The 19,148-nt window shown below is 35.1% G+C and overlaps 2 protein-coding genes across 2 annotated transcripts; one reads left to right on the plus strand and one right to left on the minus strand.

Annotated features, from left to right (window-relative positions):
* The first annotated feature begins 1,577 nt into the window (after window positions 1-1,577).
* On the plus strand, window positions 1,578-10,691 carry LOC101263426 (cyclic nucleotide-gated ion channel 17). Its single transcript, XM_004242614.5, has 7 exons — window positions 1,578-1,944; window positions 2,824-3,364; window positions 4,887-5,099; window positions 5,293-5,594; window positions 6,293-6,404; window positions 8,066-8,302; window positions 9,633-10,691. Exons 1-7 carry the CDS (start codon window positions 1,916-1,918, stop codon window positions 10,359-10,361), a joined length of 2,163 nt encoding a protein of 720 aa, XP_004242662.1. The 5' UTR covers window positions 1,578-1,915; the 3' UTR covers window positions 10,362-10,691.
* A 435-nt stretch (window positions 10,692-11,126) lies between these two features.
* LOC101263722 (preprotein translocase subunit SCY1, chloroplastic) lies at window positions 11,127-19,129 on the minus strand. The gene is made up of 8 exons (XM_004242615.5): window positions 18,244-19,129; window positions 15,962-16,104; window positions 15,485-15,870; window positions 14,691-14,990; window positions 14,513-14,605; window positions 13,391-13,514; window positions 12,666-12,829; window positions 11,127-11,593 (listed from the first exon to the last, which is right to left on the minus strand). Exons 1-8 carry the CDS (start codon window positions 18,414-18,416, stop codon window positions 11,366-11,368), a joined length of 1,611 nt encoding a protein of 536 aa, XP_004242663.2. The 5' UTR covers window positions 18,417-19,129; the 3' UTR covers window positions 11,127-11,365.
* Window positions 19,130-19,148: the final 19 nt, after the last annotated feature.

A 19,148-nucleotide genomic window follows, 5' to 3' on the forward strand; every position in this document is an offset into this window, starting at 1 on the left:
TATATATATAATTTTTTTATGAGTATATATAATCGATGATGATAGATACTTGAAAGAAAATCTCAGCCACTAATGGGTAGTGACGAAAATTATTGTTAAATGATTTTTCGTTTTGTGATACTATATATATTTTTACTTTAAAAATAGTTGCACAATCAATGAAAAGAGACAATAAGATTTGATCGTTCTAGTAACGCAAATTGTTATACAATAACTGAGAAATTCTATCATATAGTATCCCCTCAATTTTGAATAAACTAATTATTGATCTCCTTTTGTAGTTCTATATATGACGAATTCAAATTTATAAAATTTTAATTTAATTTTCGATTCGATTTTTTTTTGTCCAATAACAACACCAACATACATAATAGCAACTTGGATTTGGATTTTGGGTTGGACTGCTGCTGAAAAAAAGGAATAAATTAGGGGTATGGGCTTGGATTGTGAAAAGTTTTGAGCCCAAATATGAGTATATGTAACTTTAATATTTTCTAAAAAGTTTGAGCTCAAACAAAGTCTATGACACTTATTCCAAAATCAAAGGTAAACTTATATAAAATTTACTAATTTAGAAGCTAATTATTTAGATATATTCTAGTTCGTAATATTATTTATCTTATTAGCTTTTGATACCTCTAGATAGATGTATCTCAGATACATGCGGTGAAAATTAAAGTAATTTGTTATGGATAAGTTGTAACCAAATAGAGTCACATGTACATTTGATAGATAGACAATCTCGCTCGCCTATCTCCCATCTCACTCGTCACCTTTTCATATTTGATATCTAAATACATGCAAATCACTCAAGATACATACATATACATGTATCTAGAGTGTATCTAGTGTGATAATATCTAAGTGTATTTTCTTTCTATTTTTTTGCAGCAAAAATACATGTATATCTAAGTGTATTTTCTTCAATATATGATAAGAAACTCTTAATTAGTGGTAAGATATGTAATATTACGAAAGTATGAATAATAATAGTATATATGATAATGAAAATATGTCTTATAGTGTAGCTTTTACAAAAATGAAATGAACTAATACATATAAAAATCGAGATGATGCTGAATTCTTTTTTAATGATGCATAAATTTTAAAATCACAAAATTTAAGCTCAAACAAAAGGTCACATATATTTCCAAAAAATTATAGACTAATTGAAATAATCCTTAATTCTTATTTGATGACACATAAGCTCCAAAAAATGACTCCACCTTTCAAAAATAACGATTATCATTTAATAGATCGTCACGAACAAATCATTTCTTTTTTCATTATGGGGAAAATTAAGAATAAACAAAGAAAAGATTAGTAGGTCCACTAGTAACCATGCCTCACAATAAGATAATCAATTTTTTTTTTTTTGAAAAAACAAAAAATTCTTCATGGACCCACAAATGAATATGACTTCACATGATTTTTTTATTTTTTTAAAAAATGCAATTTATTAATTATATAATTATATATATACATATAGTCCTGTTCTGGTCAACATTTTTTGACTAATTGCATCTGTACCTTAATTAACACCATAATTTAATACTAACAACTAACACTAATTTATTAAAATAAATTAATTACTTTGAAATTTTCCAAATCTAACTCACTCTTCCTGTTCACACTAAAATTATTTATTTTATCAGAATTTTACAGAACTCTGCAAATCTTAACTACAAAACATACTTTCAAGAATGTTTTTTGTTTTTTATAATTTTTTTTATCTATTTTCTTGATTAAAGGGCTTTTTGGGTATTTTTGGTTTAGTTCACTGTTCCCTTCTGACCACTTTTTTTTTTTTCCTTTTCTGAAGACTTGTTTTGTGTTCACATTTAGAAGAGATGAAAGGGTAAAGGGGGTTAAAAAAAGCATATTCTTGATTATTTTTTTGGTTACCCTTCTTGGAATGGAGCTGAAGAAGGAGAGGTTTGTAAGGTATGTGGTATTTTTAAAAAAAATTTGTTTTGTTTTTGGTTTAGTTTATGTGATTTGATGAATTCTTGTGTGGTTATTTGGAAAAAAGATGAGATCTTTTTTGTTTTTTTGGGTGATGTATTGTAGAAAGTAGAACTTTGGGTGTTTAAAGATTGGATTTTTTTTTGGTTCTTGATTGTTCTGGATGCTAGATGTTGAGATATTTTGTGTTCATTTCTGCTTTTCCAAAATATGAATTGGAACATAAGCTGGATTGTGCAATTTTGTGTTTTGATTTCTTTGCTGGAAGATCATTTTGTTAGTTCAATGAGGTTTTGTCGACTGGGCAAAGCGCGGGCAAGTTTTCCTAGTTTTATCATGATCAAGGACCTACTTTGATTTGATGTATTTGAGCTGAGGGTCCTCTGGAAACAGGTAGAGGTAAGGTATGCGTGCACTATACCCTTCCTGGACCTCATTTGTGGGATTTCACTAGGTATGTTGTTGTTGTTGTTGTTGTGTCGTAATCAAGGACTTCCTTGTTTAGCTCATGTAGTTGATTTGTGCATTTTTTTTGTTCTTTATTGTTCTGGACTCTAGATATTGGTTTCTGCTTAATATGACCTGGAACATAAGCTCGATTGTACAATTTTGTATTTTGATTTCTTTACTGAATATTGAAGCTCATTTTGTTGTTCAATGAGGGCAAATTATCCTAGTTTTATCATAGTCAAGGACCTACTTTGATTTGATGTACTCGAGCCGAGGGTCACTGTACCCTCCTTAGACTCCACTTGTGGATATTACTGTGTATGTTGTTGTTGTTGTTGTTGCTGTTGTTGTTGTATTGTAATCAAGGACTTTCTTGTTTAGCTCATAGTTGATTTATGCATTTTTTAGGTTCTACTCTGGTGAAAAGCAACAAGGTAGTTTTTTGGGAGGAATAGCAGACAGTTCGAACGTAGAGAAAAAATTCTCACCTCCATTATTGAACTCTGATGGAAAATATAAAGTCGCTGATACTCTTAAGTTTGGGAGGCCGAAGAAGGTGTATCCCGAGGACCATGAGTCCTGGAGGAAGCGAATACTTGATCCGGGGAGTGACCTTGTAATCCAGTGGAATAGAATTTTTATTATATCATGCTTGCTGGCACTGTTTGTTGATCCATTGTATTTCTTTTTGCCCATCATACAAGGAACGAAAGAGTCGAGTTGTGTGAAAACAGATTTGAATTTGCGAATTGTTGTCACCATTTTCCGAACTATAGCGGATTTTTTCTATCTATTGCATGTGTTCATTAAGTTCCGGACTGCTTATGTTGCCCCAAATACAAGGGTATTTGGGAAGGGTGAGCTTGTAATGGATCCTGGAGAAATTGCTCGAAGATATTTAAAATCCGACTTTTTCATAGATCTGATTGCCACTCTTCCTCTACCTCAGGTATGTTGTTCTACTAGAAGAATTTTACCTTATAAACATTCACAAGCTTCTGTACTTAATTGGATTGCGACAATTTGAATGATTCAAACATAAGCTGATCATTTAGTATTCTATAGGCATTAATCTCATGACAAACATATCGTTTTAACTGTTTATTTGATGACATTGTTATCACAAGTAACTGTCATGAAGGTATTGCATAACTTAAGCAACATATATCAAGTCAATTTCATATTAAGGATTTGGGGAAGCCGAAATACTTTCGAGGCATTGAGGTGATACAGTCTGATAATAGCATTGTCATCTCATAAAGAAAATATGCCTTAGATATTTTGGAAGACACAAGTATGTTGAACTACACACTTGTGGACACTCCATGGATCCAAGTACTAAGCTTGTTGAATGATAGGGGGAGCCTCTAACGGATCAAGGTAGATATTGTGGACTTGTTAAAAAACTCAACTATCTTACGATCACCCAACCAGTTCTCCAATCACCTTGTGATAGTCATGGGAATGCAGTATCTCACGTCCTAATATATATGAAAGGCCTCTAGGACAAGGTCAATTGGGGCAATGGAGATGCACTCTTTGGGTATTCTGATGCAAATTAGGCAGATTGTCCCTTTGATAGACGGTCTACTTCAGGTTATTATATTTTATGTGGCAATATTTGACCAAGCATAAGTTTAAAAAAGAATGGAGTACTTTTGAAATTTGTGGTCTAAAACAAACCTTAAACATTTATGGAACAGGGAATTTAAGTGTTTCTGTGAAATTAGATCTTAGGTCTAACTCATACCGCAAGCTAGCTCAAAGGGAGGAGGATTGCCCAAGCCTTATAAGGCGTCCACCCATCTCATTAATCACCGATGTGGGACTTTTGTCATTCTTTAACAGTTTCTAATTATAAAAAGGTAACATTCTTTTTGGTGTAAACAAAAAAAAGTGCCACATAAATTGGGACGAAGGATTAATTTATGATAATCAACCCATACTAGATATCGTTTCAAATCTAGTCTTTTATGAAAGAACGAAACACATTGAATTGGATTGTCATTTCATACGACAAAAAGATTGAGTTTGGGTGCATTGTTATGAGTTTGTCAACTCAAAAGGCCAACTAACTGATGTTCTCATAACACTGTGAGGATCCAAAATTGACCACATTTCTGGCAAGCTAGGGTCATACTTATATACACCCATTTTGAGGGGAGTATGAGATATGGTAAAATATATACCCTTGTAAATATTGGATGATTCTCATATATTATAATTAGGAGGTTTTGTAGGAATGATGGCCTGATTTTGGACTAGTCACTAGTGATTTTGCCGCACTGTTCCAGTTTCTTGATTCTAGTTGGCAACAGGGTATTTGAATCATATGCTGTTTAAAGGTGGTAGCTTTACATGTGAAGAAATTGATAACACGTTCTTCTAGTTTATATCTCATCTGTCCTTAAAATTTCTCTATTTTTACTGTAGTAGAGCAGTGCATGATGAAACAGTAATCTTTCTTGCAGATAGTCATCTGGTTCATTATACCAGCGACGAGAAGCCAGCATGCTAATCATAACAATAATGCTCTTGCACTGATTGTCCTAATCCAATACATCCCCAGATTGTATCTTATATTTCCACTAAGTTCACAAATAATCAAAGCTACTGGAGTTGTCACAAAAACTGCTTGGGCAGGGGCTGCATATAATCTACTTCTCTACATGTTGGCAAGTCATGTATGTAGCTCCAACAACTTTATTTCCAAAATTAATGCATTAAAAGTCTGGTTAGTTGTAGTATTAACTTGTGACCGTTACAAAGTATTGGTCGAAAACCTCTGCATTTATGCAGGAGTTTTGCTTCTTTTTGTTTTCTTTTCTTAGAGTTGATGTAACGACGGAGTATTTGTTTTTCTTTCTTTTTCTTCAGGTTATAGGTGCAGCATGGTATTTACTGTCAGTTGATCGATATACTTCTTGCTGGAAATCAATATGCCGAAAGGAAGACAGCTCTACGCAGTGTGTGCTTCGCTACTTGGATTGTGATACTTTTGACCTAAATCCTCGTAAGAGTTGGGCAAATATCACCAAGGTATTTGAAAGTTGTGATCCAGATGGGGATAGTACTTTTAAATATGGAATATTTGCAAGTGCAGTTAAAAAGGATGTTGTCTCCTCAAGTTTTATAGCAAAGTACTTCTATTGCTTGTGGTGGGGCTTACAACAGCTGAGGTAATTTTCCTGTGGGGTTGGACCAAATAATGATGTCATTTACATGTATAATGTTCTTATCTAGTGTTTTTGCTGTAATTTATTGAAATGATAAACCAATTAGGCATTTCCAATCTTGGAAGTGCATCCCGCCTAGCGGTCAATGAAGTGGGTTGTACACCATAAGGTCTCACGTTCAAATCTCATTAGATACAAAATAGGTGATCTTCCATCTGATCTAACCTTGGTGGATAGAGTTACCTAGTACCTGTTATTGGTGGGATGTGGCAGGTAGCCCGTGTAATTAATCGAGGTGCACGCGAGCTGACTCGGACACCATGGTTATTTAAAAATAACCTTGTGTATGAGTTCCAACTATCTAATTCACGACATCTTTCTCAGGGAGTTTCTGGGGGTGATGTGATTATTATTGTCTTTCCAAGAACAGTCGTAGATGATCACTGTTTATTGTGGGTATCCATACATCTTTTGTTTCATTAAACAAGCTAGCACCTAGAAATGTTGATATAGCGGGATCTGTCGTCTATAAATCATGGTTTTGTCTGCTTTGTCTTACATGATGGAGTCGTTGAAAAAGGTTCTTAAGGATTTTATTACATTTAGAGAGTAAATGTGCCAGTTGTCCTTCTAATCCACTTATTAACTATCCATTTGTAGGAAGATCTGAACTTCAAATCTTTCCATTTCTTGTGTTACAGCTCTTATGGGCAGAATTTGTCAACGAGTACATTTATCGGGGAGACTTCCTTTGCTATACTTATTGCAATTTTGGGTCTGGTTTTGTTCGCACACCTTATTGGGAATATGCAGGTAAATCAAAGGTTCTGCTGCTATTCATTCTCCCTCGATATGAGCTTGTTTTATTAGACCTTGTACTTCTTTCTCTTGACTGTCTATTAATAGCATGATCTTGACCAACAGGTGGACAGTTATAATTGTTGCTCTTGATTTGACATATCCTAGATTATGCTTGATTGGTGAATTTTTTGCATATATTATTACTCTTTATAGATTTATTTGTCTGTAGAAAATGTAGAGAGCTTCTAGAGTTAAAGAAACTACTATCGTTGTATAAATGTAATGTTTGATTCACATGGGCTTACTACATGGACCTTGAAGGTTCAACATAGCCGATCCAACTGGAATCAACGTGGTAGTAATTTTATAATTCCTCTTTACGTGCATAAATTTTGCATGAATGTCATGGGATGCTTAAGTTTTTGAGTGCAACTTAATATCAAGGTTTACATAATAACAGTTGCAGGAGTATCAAACTGCTAGTTCATGAAACTTATTGTTAGTATGAGATGGTTTTTCATGTTCTGTGTTGCCCTCTAGGTGCACCAGTCGATAGGCATGAAACCATGATGAATATAGGTTTTAAAAGGGATAGTCAGAGTTAAAATCACATGGAAGGGGAAGATGTTTGAAAGACGAATTTCTTGGAATCGATGCAGACTTAGCGAAAGATAAGACTACAGAAGAAAAAGATGTATATAGGCATGGGTGGTAGTAATTAATCAGGGATATATTTTGTATTTAGGCGGTACTAATTAATTAGGAATATATTTTGTTCATGTTAGTACATTTTTATTAAGTGCTATGATTTCTAGGAGTTTTTGAACCTCATTCGAGACTTCTATGCCAATAGAAAAGAACTTCTAGTATTTTTATCTTTTAAATTTTTTGTATAACGTTGGCCTGAGATAGTATTTAAATGGAGAACATGATCACTAAGGATTCATACAGTCAACCTTAACTTGTTTGGGACTGAATCATCGTTTGTTTATAGCATCATCATGAATAAAATTAGTAGTATCTAGTCATATGGTTTTACAATTTATAGTTAGTGGGTAAGACTTATAAATATAAACCTTTGATATGATTTTTTATGCTCTTCTTTTTAGTTTTTTAAAAATAGTCGATCAAAATTAATACATGCTGCTCTTAAGATCATGTAATCACGCACTTGATCCGACCAAGTAAAACAAATGACGCATAAGCTCTGTCAAGGATTTAAAAACAAGCTTTTAACAAATTCAGGTGCTTTAATGAAAACCCAGGGAATAGGAGGGGCGGAATGTCAACACGGAATAGTATATCATAAATGTGCCAATTAGGCTATCTGGCCTTTCAAGAATGATCTTTTCTGCAAACTTCAGTTATAAGGTGGTGGATAGAGGAGCCATGCTCAAGTCTAACAAGTTTGGTTGGCCTTGTTTGATAAAAATAATGATATTAGTTTAATAAATGATAAATAGTGTTATACTCTAGCGGAAACAGCCTCTTTACCTCACAAGGTAGGGATAAGGTTTGTGTACACACTACCCTCTCCAAACCCCACTTGTTGTTGTCATGTTAATACTCTCATTGGGTGCAAACTGCAAGTTGTACATAACTTTAGGACTTTGCAATCAACTTCTTCTCATATCATTTTTGGATATTAACTCCTAATTTTTTCTTGCATGTAGACATACTTGCAGTCTTTGACGTTGAGGCTCGAGGAATGGAGACTCAAGAGAAGAGATACTGAAGAGTGGATGGAGCATCGTCAACTTCCAGAAGATTTGAGAAAGCGTGTTAGACGTTTTGATCAGTATAAATGGGTTGCTACTAGAGGAGTAGATGAAGAGACAATTTTGCATGGCCTGCCTACTGATCTTCGTCGTGACATCCAACGCCATCTTTGCCTGGATCTTGTCCGAAGGGTATGATTTTCCTTCATCTTGACTGATTCTTTTGGAAGTGTTTGGTATATTTATCAAAAAGCACGTGTTCGAAGGGTGGCCTCTAAAAAGATGCACCCTTATATTGTTGGTCTTTTTTCCGTTTCTTCAGTATGTTCTCAATATGCATCTCTATTACTCCACCCTTTTTGGCCCTGGTATCTTGCATATGTCTACTGCTGTCAGATAAACACATTTTTATATCGAGTTAATGGTAACAACATAGCTGAAGTTTCACGTTTTGCGAGTCTTCTACCTGAACTATCAAGTAATCACTTTTCCTACCTAAACCATCACCAACTATTTATCTAAACACACCTCAACTATCAGTTGTTCCCTTTTCCTACCTGAAATATCACCATCGTTCAGATTGGAAAAGGGAACAACTGGTCGTTGAAGTGTGTTTTGATAAATAGTTAGTGGTATAGTTCAGGTAGGAAAAGTGAACACCTTTCAATAGGAAACTCGCTAATATGTGATACTTCAGGCGTGTTCTTGACCATCATCTCTTTTATATTTTCTCACTTTTCGATCCGTATAGGACAGATGTTTGTTGATTCAGTTGGAGACGGAAACCTAAATAAGCCATAAAAATATAAAAATGACCAAAATAAGGCACTATTTTAGTTACTAACTAAAATAAGCTTAGTGGAAGAAAAAATTCCACTTTATCTAATTTTCTAAACATTTTCCGTTAGTGTCATAACGTGTATTTTTAACGCATAACAGAACTTTTTCTTACACTTTATAAAGTAGAATTTTTTCTTCCATTTTATAAAATGGAATTTTTTCTTCCACTTTATAAAGTGGAAAATTACTTTATAGAAAATTACTTTCCTTCTCTCTTTCACTTTCATGTCTTCTAAGTTTTTTTACTTTTTGAAGATTAACATTGATGGTTCAGTTGTCGGATTGGGACAATCAATGTTAATCTTCAAAGTGTAAAAAAGCTTAGAAGCCATGAAAGTGAAAGAGAGAAGGAGAATGTGAAAAGGTAAAGTAATTTTCTATAAAGTGAAAAATTTATAAAATGGAAGAAAAACTTCCACTTTATAAAGTGTTAAGAAAAAGTTCCGTTATACATTAAAAATACATGTTATGACACTAACGGAAAACGTTTAAAGTGAAACTTTTTCTTCCACTAAGCTTATTTTAGTTAGTAACTAAAGTAGTGCCTTATTTTGATCATTTTTATATTTTTGTGGCTTATTTAGGTTTACGACTCATTCAGTTGCAATTATATAAATAGTGTTACAGATGCAGTCTCTGTCATGTTAAGCTCATCTTGACTTATTCTGTTTTAACTATTTAGGTTCCATTTTTCTCCCAAATGGATGATCAATTACTTGATGCAATATGCGAACGTCTAGTCTCGTCCTTAAGCACAGAAGGCACTTATATTGTCCGTGAAGGAGATCCAGTCACGGAAATGTTGTTTATCATCAGAGGTAGGCTCGAGAGTTCTACAACGAATGGTGGTCGGACTGGTTTCTTCAATTGCATTACATTGAGGCCTGGAGATTTTTGCGGAGAGGAGCTACTCGCTTGGGCTTTGCTTCCGAAATCAACAACGAACTTGCCTTCTTCGACCAGAACAGTCAAGGCGCTTGTTGAAGTAGAAGCATTTGCATTGAGAGCTGAAGATCTCAAGTTTGTAGCCAACCAATTTAGACGCCTTCATAGCAAGAAGCTCCAGCATACATTCCGGTTCTACTCTCACCATTGGCGCACATGGGCAGCCTGTTTCATCCAGGCTGCATGGAGACGACACAAGCGGAGAACAATGGCAAAAGATCTTGCAGCACTGGAATCATTTTCTCTGGATGAGAGTACGGTCGATGAAACAGAGCAAAATGAGGAGCACGATCAAGGTAACGCTAACTCAAATCCGTCCCCAAGAATATCACACCTCGGAGTCACAATATTGGCTTCAAGATTTGCTGCTAACACAAGAAGAGGAGCTCAAAAACTTAAAGAAGTAAGATTACCTAAGTTACAGAAACCTGAAGAGCCTGACTTTTCAGCTGAGCCTGATGACTAGATTACGATTGATAGTTTCATTGAGATATCGATACGATGACCAACTCTGAGATTGAAGTTTTCCGCGATACATTCTTACACTCAGGATCATCGCTGTACATGTAGAACGCGCGTTTCTTAAAGATAATAGTGTTGCAAGAGAGGGAGCTTTTGGTAAGGGAATCTGGTTTTTCATTTTCCCTTTTGGTTAATGTAATTGTATTTAAGATTAGTTGTTTCAGTATCAGGATGCTAAATATGTACTTGTATAAACTCAATAACATCTCAAGTCATTTGTAAAAACTTAGAGTTGCTAGTTCCATAGTACAAGTAAATGAGTATTTTATCAAAATTTTACAATGTTTCATGTCCTTCCCCCCCCAAATATCTTGCTTCAAGGTACTTGGAATCTGATTTTGGTTATGCTTATAAATTTGTATCCACGGTGGGTCTTTCGGAATTAGCCTCTTTACCTTTAAGGTATGGATAACCGGATAAGGTCTGTATATACTCTATCCTTCCCTAATAATACATGGAACGCAATGTAGGCCCTTAACTACTTTAAGGGTAAAATAGAAAAATACTATAGATTTTCGCATAACTTATACCCTCGGAAACGCCTTGGAAACTCGAGGGATGATGAGTTCACACATCAAGAATTGGTTCACACAGATCTGTGACTTAAGACACAAGTCCCTCAACCTTTGGTCTAAGGCTATAAGTTTCAACATTTTCCCTCAACTAACTACTTAACAGAAGTCCAGATATATTGAGACACTCCAGAAAATTGAATAAAAGCAAATAACACAAAAAAAGATGGCAGTTGTGTGTTACAAAGATCTAAGAAACATGTACATCTAAGTTAGTATTACAGAGAAACTAGGATAAATTGATTATGAAAAGTAGGGGGGCCGGGGGAGTCGACAGTAGAGTCTCTCACGTCCAGATCAAGTTTTTGTCGTGGCGTTTATGTTCTCTTTTATGTAATACAATCTCATTTCTCCAGCTTTAACCAGAAGTCTTGTTTCAATATTTATTATCAATGTCGTAAAACTCAATATTCTTGTACTTTTGGGATATGATCTCCGCTTGTACTTTCCTTGCAGTGTCTGTAGCACAACCAACAAGAATAAGCACTGACGTGCCTGCAAAGCCTCGGAAAGCAGTGAGGTGTGTGGCTTGTTCAATCACAGCAGGGCCAGCAGCGAGAAGTGCCAAAAATGCTGAACCAAGAACTGATATCCGGCTGAGTACCTGTAAATCCCCCATTTATGGCATGCATCAAGACAAAACACTTTCATCTTTGAACCTTAATAAGATTACCGCGTGCAGCTATTTATACAGTATATATGCGGTACATCAATTACTGATTCTAGAGAGTCAAGTATAAAGAAGTGGGACACTATCCTTACTAGAAAAGAAACAATGAAGTGAAATAGCACTACCAAAGGTTGTGGTGGGATAAATAGTGTCCTTCAACCCTTAACCAGAGATCTCTTATTCGAGCCTTGAGAATGGTGAAACTCCTAGTAGGGAGCTTCACCCTTTAATAGGCCTTATGCGACACAAATTCAGATTAATCGGGTCATCGATTTCAAACACAAGATCCACCTTGCTTAAAACAGATGAGGATCCAAATATGGTGGCTAATCTAACTATTAAAGGTAATACATATAACTATGGGGATATGACACTATAACCATGGGGTCAATCATTTTTCTTTGATGAGAATTTTTCCATCTTATTATCTTGAATTATTCTTATTTTAAGTCGAAGATCTATCCGAAACAACCTTTTGTCAACCCCCAAACCCACTTCTGGGATTACATTGGGTATTTGTTATTGTATTATCTTGAATTGTTAACCTTGTGACTTCTATTACTTTTATGTAGTTTCAAATATACGTCTATTTTCTTCAAAAAGTTTGATAAATCTGTCTAAATTCCAACCAAAAATTAGGTGCTTTGACCCTCACTCTCCGAACTTATCACATAGAATGAGACAGAGAGAGAGTGTGTCTTTTATATAAATATCTAAACATATTTACAGCTTTCTGATATCTCCATCAAAAGATCCAAATACTGAAAATGCCTATTCTCACTTAAGAATGAGCATCGGTCCTGCTAGATTAATACTAGAACGATTTATAGTTTCTTAGTGCAGTAACAACTGAGCTTACCAAAGCTGTGGGACAATTTCCCGTTAGATGTGTCAGATAATTTCGATGTTATGAAAATGATGGGTGAAGAACTATTTTGAGAATCAAGATAGGCATTAAGCAGAAAGAGAACGCGACTATCAAAGAAACCGGAGAAGGGAAAAATACCGTTTTGATGAATGCCGCTGTGCTTTTACCCGGTCGAACAAGTGGGATTGAGGCACCTTGTCGTTTCAACTGATCACTGACATCGTCAGGGTCCAATTGCAGGAATGTATAATAGTAATTGAAGAAGGCAATCAACAAAATGTTTGTCGGCAGATAGAAAGAACCTGCAAATGAACAGCTGTTTAGTTGTAGCCCTCAAAATGTTACAAAATGAAAAAAATTAAGTCCACACATGCATGTGCTGAAAGAAATGTACTATCAATAATAATACGCTAATTCTCATTGTTTTGCTATTTCTTTTGTTGAAAATACAAAAAAACAGTTTTTATCTTTTCCCTTTTATTTCCAAAATGACAGTCACCAACTCACCGATAATCTCCCCTTGGGGAGAAGATTTGGACCACAACCCCATGTAATTCCTCCGTAGTGCAAGGCTTTAATATGAATACCACCTAGTCCACCTTAGACAAGTCACTTTCCCATTTCTGCCTCTAGTTGCTCTATCTTTTGCGTATTACCACTAACTCAAAAGTATTGCACAACAGGTTTTACAAGACTAAACCTCTTCGCTTAGAGATAGTCGGCAATTTTGTTTCAAATTTTTTGTACATCAGGAAAGGAGATGCATATGCATCATAACTTCAGACAGAGTCGAGTTTAATGCACAAAATTTTTTCAGTGAAAGGTGAACGTGAAGTAAGGTAACTGCACTGTCTTTTACTTACCTCCAGGGTTTAAACCTGCTGCAGCGTTTCTCAGAAAACCTACACCGGTGAAACGTGCCAAAGTGCCAGGAAGGGCTAGTGATGATGTAGAGAAAATAATCGGCATTACTCCTGAACTGTTCACCTGTTCATTGTAATATATCTGTAAGTTGTAACTAAGAAGGATCATAAATTTCTAAGTGCAAAAGAACTTCACTGCACACTTCCATCACAAATATAAGGATTAGCAGGACCGATGTGTCTCCTTGTCTTATTCACTTGAGCTACCAAACAATCTACAAAAAGTACTGGAGATTACAATATAATGACTCTGATAAAAGCATGCGCATGAAACAAAACATGACTATGGTCTAAGTTGCTCAGACTCGGGTGCAGGTGTCCGATACGGGTACGGATCTAGAATTTTAAGATTCGGGGTATAGATCCAAAAGCCGAGACGGGTGAGGGGATTTGGCTAAATTTAATTCAAATATCTAAGAATAGAGTTATACGTCTAAATTTTGACATAATATGTGGAAAAGTAACAAGGTATTCCGAGGAGAAAAGATTGATCAAGAGGAAAATCCTAGAAGTAGATATAAAGAAAAGGATTGACAGAGAAATTTCTATATACAAAGTATTCCATTTTCTTCAATTTCACCTTAACTTTTGTTTTAACATCAAAAAATCATTGCATCTGCACCAATTTCTCTGTCGATTTTGGTCAAAGTATCCAAAATTGGTTGCCAGATCCAGTAAGGATCCCATTCCCACACCTGCTCCCAGACCAACATCGTGTTGATACGGGTGCAGCACTGAAAGTGAGAAGTTTGAGCAACTTAGATTACGGATGTAGAGTTGGGGTTTCTAGGGTGTTCGGAAGATAAATTGTAGTTCTGAACCTATGACGCAATTGTCGCACTCACTTCTCCCGCACATGCTTGCATGTGAAATGACACATCCGATGACTAACCACAAACGAAGCAAGAGGAAATTTCAAACCAGTACTAAGTAACTTCTTCCACAGGTAAATAATTTCAACCCTCACTCCTCTCATAAAATAAGAGTCCGCACCTCGCGTTTATTTAGCATTACAATCCTTCAAAATTGACTAAATGAAAGAGGAGACAAAAGACTACTAACTTTAAATGGTAAGTATGCAGATTTTTGAAGTCCTCCTCCTGTTCTGCCAGTATACCTTGATGCATAATTTAGCGGAATTTTCCTCTCTGCTTCCTGAAAAACGTGGTTGAGAACGCTGTTAGCAATCAACGGCATGAAAATAAGTTAAATGCCAAGTAATTTAGACATAAGAACATACCTGAACATATACAATGCTAAGGACTAGCAGGAAGAACGAGACTAGGATGCCAACGAGCCCAACATAATTACCATCTTGATAGGCCTGCGCGACTGTCCTACCAAAGGACGCTGGCAAGTAGGAGATGATATTTGTAAAGATCAAAAGAGATGTACCATTTCCAAGTTTTAAATCAGTGATTCGCTCCCCAATATAAGTCGTAAATACTGAGCCGAGGGTCAAAAGTACAACGGAAGAAATTGCCCACTGGGTACTGAAGTCATTAACATAAGGGCGAAGGAACAATACTTGGCCAATTGCCTGCCACAGAAGTTAAAGAAAAGTGTAATTTTCCAATTGATTCTGCAATTATTTGACCACGACGTACAAGTGAGATCAGATTGAAAACAGACTACAGATACTGTTTTGTTCACGAAATATCTTATTCAAAAGGTAAAATACATAAACAGATAGACAAACTTGGCCTTAGCTGGAAAGTAAGCGCTCCAACGTTGAGTATGCACATCAAGACACCTCAACTCGTCACCACTGTCAGTTGAACACTCCAACTAACAAAATGATCATCTAGACAACTCCAAAACATATGTCCACGTCAGCGTCGAGTGTCCACAAGACACAGAGGGGACAAGTTGGAGTGTCAAGTTGTCAGTTGCGACCAAGTTGAGGTGTCTAGATGTGCACTCTCGGGGAGCTTACTTGCCAGTTGAGTTCAAGTTTGAGTGTTTGGTTGTGTATTATGCCTAATCAAAATGCTTCTTCATTCAAGTAATAACAGTTTTTCTAGGAAATATTACCTGTACTACGGCAAATCCAACAGAAGCATAGCGAGTATACTGGAGAACTTTCTTTCTTCCAGCTTCACCTTCTCTTTTCTGAAGTTCTTGCAACTTGGGGTAGATTTGAGCAAGAAGTTGAAACACAATTTGTGCATTAATGAAGGGAACAATACCTAGGGAGCATATTCCAAGGCGACCTATACCTCCACCGGAAAAGGAATCCAAAGTACTTAAAATACTATTCTCATCTAAATTGCCAACAAAGGCCTCCCGATTTACTCCACCGAGCGGTATATAGATCCCGAGTCGTGACAAAGCCAAAAAGCCTAATAGCTTTAGAAACTTTCCCGGTAACGGGCCTTTGAAGAAGTCTCCAAAATCAATGCTAGTATCTTCAATTGCAGCTGACAGTGACAAGAAATCCTAATCAAAGGTTAAGATTGTGGGGTGTTATCAAAAGTATAAAAGCACAGTAACACAGATTAGTTAGACTACCTGCCAACCCTCTAGCTGATGAATTTTTCTCTTTTCTAGTGTTTGAGGAGCTTTCAAATGTCTGAGAGAGCAAGCTCACTAAATTATCCCAGGATGATTTACCTGAATTGATACCCAATGGATCAAATACTGAATTATCACAGCTGGAGAAAGAGGGTAACAGTCAGAAAGAAGAAAAAAATTAAAAATTTAGGAATTTGGTGCAGAAATAGTTAAATCAATGAAATGGATCGACAGAAAATAGTAGCACAAAGAGATCAAGGAAGGAGAAAGTGTATGTAAATGGCACATAACAGTTCAAGATTTCATGCACAAATCCAACTACTTCACAACCTCAAAATCATAAAAAGAATGTGTATGATCAACATACAAAAATAGAGAAATAAAAGTTGATATCCAACCATGACAAAACTTTGATGTCCCGAATAAGCATATCCTTCTATAGTTCAACTTAAAGAGTTTTCTTTCTAGTGAGCAAGTGTCTCAACACTCTAAGTGACTAGCTTTTAAAAAAAGGCCAAAGTTCAAAAGAAGAAAAAAAAAGAACTTCTGAGCACTACTTAAATCTTCCCATATGCAATGTTGTCAAAGGTACACTTAAGCCCTGAAGCGAGGCTCAAAACGTGTTGAGCACTTCACCTCGATTAATGTACATTTTAGTGTCATCAACAAAGCTCTAAGGCACACATTCCCTTGCCAATGAGCCTCTTTTAAAGAGGCGGGACCAAACAATTGATGTTTCACTTTATCGTAAAAAAATTCCAATCTCCTTTCATATATTTGCTATTCATGCTTATAATTAGTCTTGGACTAAGCATATATCCCTTTGAGCCTTTTCTCATTGAAGCTCACACTCTATTTGCATATCGCGCTTAAAGCCCCCATGGACCGTAGAGCTTTTTTACGCTGCCGATAAATCGCACCAATCTCCAGGGCTGAACTTTCTCTAGATTCCCTTTCCATAAGTCCTTTTATCTAGTTTCAAGATAAGGGCCCTTACTCTTACATTTCCTCCATTGTTCTCAAAAAAAGAATATACTCAATAAGTCAAAGATTTATTGAACTTCCTCCGCGGGAGAAAAAGAAATTATCCATCTCATGCTTTTAACCGGAAAAAAAACCTTCAGATTATAATTTAGCAATAGGACCATAGTAAAATTCTCCAAAACAAACAAGCATTCAGATTCAGTAATTCTTTTCAGAGAAAACACTCAACATGAAAGTAAAAAACACAATTCCGAAAAAGAAAAGGCAACACAAATGTCTTAAATTCCTCAAAATTAGAAGCTCTATACAAGAATCATCACAATAAACAGCATGGAAGGTCAAGGCTTGTTTGAGGAATCAATGAATTAAAAGTTATAAGTTTTAAACATGACTCATTACAACAAATAGGTGAGAAAGTTCAAGTCTTTATCTACATAACATATTTTCATCGAATTGAGCAAAAACCAAGGCATCTAAGAACAATGAGACTAAAAGGGTATATTCCATTTTCAACAAAGTATCTGTTTGTGGAGTGAAGAAAACCAATATGAATGTTCAAGACTTCTTTGAGGAATCAATGAATTAAAATTTAGAAGTTTCAAACATGACCCATTACAACAAACAGTAAGAAAGTTCAAGTGTTATTTTTTATAACCGTGGTGTCCGGGCTAGCTTGCGCGCACCTCGACTAATTCCACGGGATCCCACCGCCAATAAGCAATAGGTACAAGGTAACTTTGTCCAACAAAGACAAGAACCAATGGAAAGAAATCATCTAGTGTTTTTGTCTGTGTTGAACCTGAGACCTTATCATGGTCAACCAACTACATCGACCACTAGGCCACACCCTCGTAGGCATAAACTTCAAGTTTTTATCTTCTTCACAGCACATTTTTATCAAATTGAGCAAAACCCAACTCAAGTGAGAGCAAAGACACATTTTTATCAAGAAAGTACCTATCTTTGAAATAAAGAAGACCAAAATGGTACATTTTATTTTCAAGGAAGTACCAAAAACCATTACAACAAGCAGAATAAGAAAGTTCAAGTCTTTTCCATTCACAGCATATATTTTAATCAAATTGAGTAAAATCTGAACAAAGAAACCAAAAGGGTTCATTTTATTTTCAAGACAGCACCTACCTTGGATCAAACATAACCAGGATTAAACAAAAAAAAAAAAATTACAACAAACAGAGCAAAAAGCTCAAGTCTTTATATTCACAGCATATAGTTTTTATCAAATTGAGCAAAAAAACTGAACAAAAGGGTACATTTTATTTTCAAGAAATTACCTGTTTGTGGATTCAAAAAGACCAAGATTCCATGATGGGGCAGTGGATTTTTTATGGAAACTGAGGCTGCTGGCTTTACAAATTGGGGTGACTCTATTAACCTTTAAAGAGTGTAGCTGCTTGGAATTGAAGCACAGAGAAGAAGAAGAAATTTCTCTGACTGTTATCAACATTATCCTCTCACACAGACACACACTCTTCAATTTTTATCTTGAAATTTTATTTATGAATTACATTATTCTTGAACTAGAAAGAATATATACTTTAGCTCTTTCTATATATAAGTTCATTGATGATCACTTGGGTCCTTATAGTTTATAATTATTAGCTTTTAGGTTTCCTTAGTTTGAGAAAGTTATATTTTCCTCTTATTGATAATCAAATAGAAAATTTTTGAAGGTTTAAAACGTATCATTTGAAACTCAATGGATAATGAATTCGTCTTTTTATCCTTTTCATTTAAATAAATATCTTTATTTGATTTGAATTCATAATCTATACTTAATTCAAACATCATTTTATTTATTTGAATCATAATAAGTTTGGTGATTTATAGCCATTGTGATGTCATTTGAAAATTCATATTTTTTTCTTAGAATCTATTTTCTAATTGGTGAACTTTTATTGATTTTTATTTTATTATAACATCAAACACCAATAAATATTTCATGTTTCATTTGTCACGCCTTTTTTATTTGATATGAAATTTTTTAAAATTTATAAAAATATGTAAAATATATAAAAAATTATTTAATTTTGACCTTGAGCAGGTTCTTAAACCAAATTTCCCTTCCACAAATAAATAATAAAAGAAAAAAAAACAAGTTTATTATAACAGTAAAAAAGAACACTTCACCAAAAAACTAAAACCCTACTTCTCTTGTAGTCCTACCAAGTTCAGCTCA

Source organism: Solanum lycopersicum, chromosome 7, assembly GCF_036512215.1.
Source record: "Solanum lycopersicum chromosome 7, SLM_r2.1".
In the NCBI taxonomy this organism is placed as follows: domain Eukaryota; kingdom Viridiplantae; phylum Streptophyta; class Magnoliopsida; order Solanales; family Solanaceae; genus Solanum; species Solanum lycopersicum.